This window comes from Branchiostoma floridae, chromosome 4, assembly GCF_000003815.2.
Source record: "Branchiostoma floridae strain S238N-H82 chromosome 4, Bfl_VNyyK, whole genome shotgun sequence".
Taxonomy (NCBI): domain Eukaryota; kingdom Metazoa; phylum Chordata; class Leptocardii; order Amphioxiformes; family Branchiostomatidae; genus Branchiostoma; species Branchiostoma floridae.
Genome location: NC_049982.1, coordinates 29388995 through 29394994, shown reverse-complemented (window position 1 = coordinate 29394994; position 6000 = coordinate 29388995). Strand labels below are relative to the sequence as shown.

Genomic DNA, 6000 nt, shown 5'->3' with positions numbered 1-6000 from the left:
TGATAGTAAAGTATACCATGCATGCTTTTTAGAGTTGTGAGATTATATGATAAACAACACTGTTCATTCAACACGATACGAATATCCATTGATCGAATTAATTAGAGGGTCTCCATGGGGGAGGGGCGGCAACGCTGACCGCTAACTTCAAAGGAACCCCCTTAGGTAAATACGCTAGAATCACTGTGGAAAATTCCGCAAAATTTGGTCAAATGGCTACGAATTACGTTTATAAGACGGCGCTTCCTGTAAGGAGTCAAAATAGGCTGTCTACGATTTACGGAAAACATCAGGACTACATGCTGACCCTCCATTATATAAACAAGACAGAACATGTGTAGACACATGCACGTCAAAACAATAACACATCAGTCCAAAATTCCAGCTTTCAAATCAACAATTAAAAACGTTTTCGTCTTCGAAAAACAAACATCACAATGTCAGCAGATGTTCATTTATGTATTATCAAGGTTTCATTCTACCTACATGGGATTTAAGTAATATTTTTACCTGTTTCGAAACTTTCTGATGAAACTTTTTTCACCTCGCCACGCGCTTTTCAAACTTGTCACATGTTATGGGTCAAAGGTCACATTTCGAACTTTGAATATTTGTAAAAAAAATGACAAAAACTTTAGTTTATATTAGGAAAACAAAAGTGCTTGTGAGTTTTATTTGCTATAGTTTTATAACATCTATGGTTATAAACATTAAAGTTGTCCAGAAGTTGACAAATGATCACATGATCAAAAGGTAGCCTCTTTTTCAGACTTCACGAAAGTGATTTTATAGTTTGTGTTGTTTTTTTCCAATGACAACTCAATTATTTGTTGTTCTTGGTTTATTATGGTCATTTTATAAGTCTTGTATGGTATGCAACCGCGCGCTGGTATAAAAATACAACATAAGAAAACACATACAACACAAAACCCTAATCTCTCAAACCCTTGTGGAGTCTGCTAAACGAGGCTATTGCAGTCATATGACGACCAAAACAAAGATGGCGGGAACCAGGTTTCGGGAAGAGCGTTGGAACAGTTAACTTCATGGGACGTAAGTCCAAAGGTCTTTACTGATTTCAACTCAATGTTTTTGAATTGGAAAAACTCTTAACAACCGTGTTTTGATTTCTTCATTCTCTGACAACGTTGCAGTTTTTAATTTGGACCATATGCTTTGGATTTGACAAAGGGGAGGGGGGCAAAATGCGGAAGTGTACTTTTATAAGTGTCGTATTTTATGCTCGGTTTTTGCAGTAAAACTGGAGTGTTGGTAGCTTATTTGGTGCTATGGCGGACAGAAGCATTCCTACACCAGCTACAGTTGACGAGGAAGACGGGAGAATGTCTGCAGGAAAAGACGTTATCGGAGCAAGCGAGGTTTTCTCTCAACTTCTTGCGAGGTAAATTATAATCTTTCTTGCCTAATATTAATACAAATTCTAGAAAATGTGGGGCTTTTCGTCTCCCTCTGCTTCCAAAAAAGAAGTCAAACCCAACCTGTTTAGAAATAGCCAACACTAGTATTAGATTAGAATATTATTTATGGCTGTCCATTGTCACTATATACCATGTACATGTACTTGCAATTAGCCCTCGGGCACGAACTTGCAAATAAACTTCCATTATTAATGCCAAAGAAAGGCTCTAAAAATGTGCTGCTAACATAAGAAGGGTACAATGCTTCGTCGTTGATTTTCCAATCAGTGTCAATTTTGTTAGCATACTTGCCTGACAAGATGTTCCTGTCAATAAGTATTTTCTACACTATTGATGACGGAATATTCCTGTCAATAAGCATTTTCTACACTATTGATGAGATGTTATCTAATGTTACCAGTACTGTAAATGCAGAAAAGTTCTTGGTAGTTTTTTATTCACGGTTTTTGTGGTGACCACTTCACCGCAAACTTAAAACCACCGCAAACATTTTCCATTATACTAATTTATAGTAAGAGACTGCAGTCAATGGTGCTACCGCAAACTTAAAACCACCGCAAACACTCTATTTTCCCTCTCTAACGTGAAAGTAAATCCTCGCCAACTTAAATGTATTTACATCCTCTCCCGGAAGTTTCCCCCATTACATTATGCTTCTGTCAATCAGACATTAATTTTTGTACTCTCACTATTGACAAGATGTTTGAGTGATTCAAAAAAAAATTTTGGCACTAGTGAATGAGGGATGTATGAGCTATGATGACATAATAAAGATGTAATATTGACATTTGGGACTGCATACAAACACAGACGTCCTCTGCAACAGTAGGCTTGCTATGACTTTGAAGCAGAGTTTTTCAAAGACAAAGAACCTCTGTTACAAATCATGGTAGAATGGCGCCCCCAGGCGTTATTGTGGGGAATTGCACCGACGTTTCCCAGACTGCACTGCGGCTCCGGGGCCTGGGAGAGAACTTGCACGGCAAAATCTCAGTGAAAATTTATCTCAGGCAATCGATTTAAAATCGTCCTCAATCGGGCCTTAAAAATGTCATCAGCCGCAGGAAGACGCAAGACAAAAAAGCCTGCAAGGTATCGTGACGAGGATTCAGTTGATGTGGACTCTGAGAGCGCTCTGATAGCGAAAATGACGAGGGAGGTCGAGCGACTGGAATCGACCTTGCGGGACGACCTTGCATCGCTGAGTAACGTCATTTCGGAGGCCAACACCAGCGTCGCGTCAACCGTTAAGAGCAGCGAAGACAGTAGCGATGACACATCAAGGCCCTCCCTCAAGGAGTTGAGGGAATTGAGCAAGTTGCAACAAAGGGCAGCTCGTAAGCGCCACCGTGACAGCCTGCTCGGCGCCCCGGTCATGCATACCAAAAGCAGAGGTAAGAAGCTCAAGAGTGGTCTCACCAGGAAAGCTCATGACAAAGTTGTGCAGGAGGTGGAATGGGCGCACATGCATGTATCCCTGCCGAAGCCAAACGCAGGCAAGTCTCCATGTTCTAAGTTCCAATATGGCCAATGCCCACACAATTCAGATCATGAGTCACAGTTGCACAAATGCAAGTATTGCATCAAGTGGCGTCCGACCCTTCCGGCGGACCATCCTGCCTCCTCGTGCCCGTACAATGACAAGGACAAGCGCGACGCCTTGATGACTTCTCAGCAGAAGGAAGATTGACTAGACTGCCATCCTCCCCGGTCGCCGGGTGTCATTAATGTTTCGTCCCCGGCAGGATGCCCTAGTTCTCAAGTTTCCTTCTGCTCAACAACAGTTCCCAAGTAGGTAGGGACAGTTCACTACTCGTTGTGTTTTCACTTAAGTCCATACAGGACTACACAAATCCTAAATGCAATTATCAGATCAGGGACAGTTCCTTTCAGATGCAGATGCTGATAATCTCCAACAGCCCACTTCCAGTTCCCGATGCTCTCGGAACTAGCATCGTAGACAATCCATATCATCCCACTGAACCTTGTCTTGGTCGTTTGAACGCTGACTCTACTCATGTCAATTGCCTAGCTGACCCTTCACGTGGACTGCGCACCTCACTTTATAGTGCCCCACGGGATGACAGCGTCACAGCGTCGTAGATCCTCTGGTCATCACTGCGGATCACTTACTTTCTCCGTTACGTGGATTGCGCACATACGTAATTGCTGATGCCCCGTCGCCGCACGGACCGCGCATCCTTGGCAACTCTCCTGACTCACCTGACACTCAGGTGTGCGTCGGTGCCCCACGTGATAGCGAGCTACACAGCATAGTAGATCCTCCGGTCAAGTCTACACACAAGGCATGTCACTTACATGAGTTGGTGTACTCGTACGGTCAATACAACTTCCAAGGACTCCGTATCCCCGTCCAGTCTAATCTCATCATACCGCTTTGCTCTATCCAATTACCATGATAGATCATCTGTGACTCTCAACCGCACAAACAAACCAACTAAAGAACTCATATACGATTACCTACTCTATCGTCTACTCTACCGGTGTTTGGCCTGTGCTTCGCCGGATTGGCCGAAGTTTGGTCATTAAAGACTTCAAACTGCTGCCAAACACCGGTCTCCGACTCCCTCAATCTGAGAGGTGTAATTATGGTAGAATGGCGCCCCCAGGCGTTATTGTGGGGAATTGCACCGACGTTTCCCAGACTGCACTGCGGCTCCGGGGCCTGGGAGAGAACTTGCACGGCAAAATCTCACCTCCACCCGCCCAAGCTGGCAACACATTGAACTCTAGGACAGTTATCATAATCTCACCTTCACATGAGGCTCAAGCATGTTATTGTTTCGAAGACATTATTAATCGCAGTAACCCAGGCATATGGCTCACCCTGTATCTAGGCAAGTCATTAGTATATAGCACTTTATTGTTAGGTCTCTTGTTACGGCCTGTGATATTGTATAACCAGGGGTAACCATTTTACATGGTTCACCCTCTATGCAGATAGGCATTAATAATAATATAGAGCAAACCTCTTGTTAGTTATCTTGTTATAGCTCTTATTGTTAGGTCTCTTGTTACCGCCTGTAAGATTGTATACACAGCAGTAATCGTTTACATGGTTCACCTATTTCAAGATAGTCGTCAATATAGAGCAAAATTCTTGTTAGGCATCGTGTTATAGCTCTAAGCTATAATTATAATTAGAAGTAACACCCCTCATATGGTTCCCTTTGTATCTAGGATAGCCAGCAGTATACAGCAGCATTGCTTATCAGGCTAGTCCATATTGTAGTTTAGAGGGCACATTTGGTGGCCTACAGGATATGTTAGATTAGGTCGTTAATAGTTCAGTCTCTTATTTTTGAAGTTTTGCTGACAGCTCGTTTCAGTTTTAGCTGTTGGCCGAAGTTTGGTCATTAAAGACTTCAAACTGCTGCCAAACACCGGTCTCCGACTCCCTACCTGTCTCCCTCAATCTGAGAGGTGTAATTATTAGGCCATTTTGATTTGATTATATAGATGACATCCTCTGGGAACCTCAAAATCCAAGCAACCTTACGAATAAAAAAAGTTTTACCCAAAAAAAAGTTGCCTTCATTATGAAAGTCTAAGTGGTCAGGAAGGTTGAACGTATGACTGAACACTCAGAGAATATGGTATAACCAAACAATAGATCTTCATTTTTATTCTTTCACATTTTTTTTCTTTGACCTTGAAATTGATGTTGCATTCTACAACATCAATATACATGTACGTTTTCCTATATTCTTTTCGAATCTACGGCATTTGCGCATGTTACATGTGCAGCTGCTTTGTATTACTGTAAATGCAGAAATGTTCGCCATTTCACCGCGAATTTAAAACCATCGCGAACATTTTTCCTGGGCATTAACATACTACAGTGCATGGTGCTACCGCGAAATTAAGACCACCGGGAAAAGTCCCTTTTCCCGCTACCGCGAAATTAAATCCCCGCGAAATTAAATGCATTTACACAGTATAGTTGAAAACTTGTTTACTTTTTTATCTTTTAGTTTTGAAAATGGACCGAAATTGATGCATGCATGGATGTCATCCATAAAATCAGATCAAAATGGCCTTTGTACATTTTGTTCTACATTCTGTCAAAGCTGGAAACTCAGTTCACCAAGCTGGGTCTCTATGGTAGTAGACTCACACATCTGAAACAGCTCCTACCAGGCTTTTAGCTAGGATTTTATGATAGGGAGTCCAAACTTATTGGTGAGTCGCGGTAAATGACTATTGTAGGGGGGTCTGGGGGCATCCACCTTGCATGGTGCAGAGTTTTTGATGATTTTAAGTTAAAACAGTGCATTCTAAGGTATCCCAAGAGGCAAAAATACTGTTCCAGAGGTCACAGTAGAAGACTGTGACCACAGATGACCTGGTAGTATCCCTGGTCAATCAGAATTTCATGCTTGTCAGAGGATTTTCTCCCCAGTATAGGGCGTCCAGGGGCATCAAATTTCTTGTTATTCTAAGAAAAGTTCGTCCAGATTACTCTCCAAGCAGAGGTTTGGCTCCGGCTGTTTTTTAACGTTTTTTTAGTCGTTTTTATCGGGCTTTCTATTTTGTCATT

General features: G+C 42.2%; 1 protein-coding gene across 3 annotated transcripts in view; it reads left to right on the top strand.

Moving 5' to 3' along the window:
- Positions 1 to 944: 944 nt before the first annotated feature.
- LOC118413362 overlaps positions 945 to 6000 on the top strand; it is a 53118-nt gene continuing 48062 nt past the window's right edge. For 2 of the 3 annotated variants that reach the window (XM_035816715.1, XM_035816713.1), the window contains exons 1-2: positions 945 to 1053; positions 1257 to 1402. In XM_035816715.1, the coding sequence (XP_035672608.1) occupies positions 1290 to 1402 (113 nt within the window). In that variant the 5' untranslated portion in view covers positions 945 to 1053; positions 1257 to 1289. Of the gene's footprint in view, positions 1066 to 1256; positions 1403 to 6000 lie in introns of all 3 variants that reach the window. The other variant, XM_035816714.1, reaches the window with a different exon arrangement.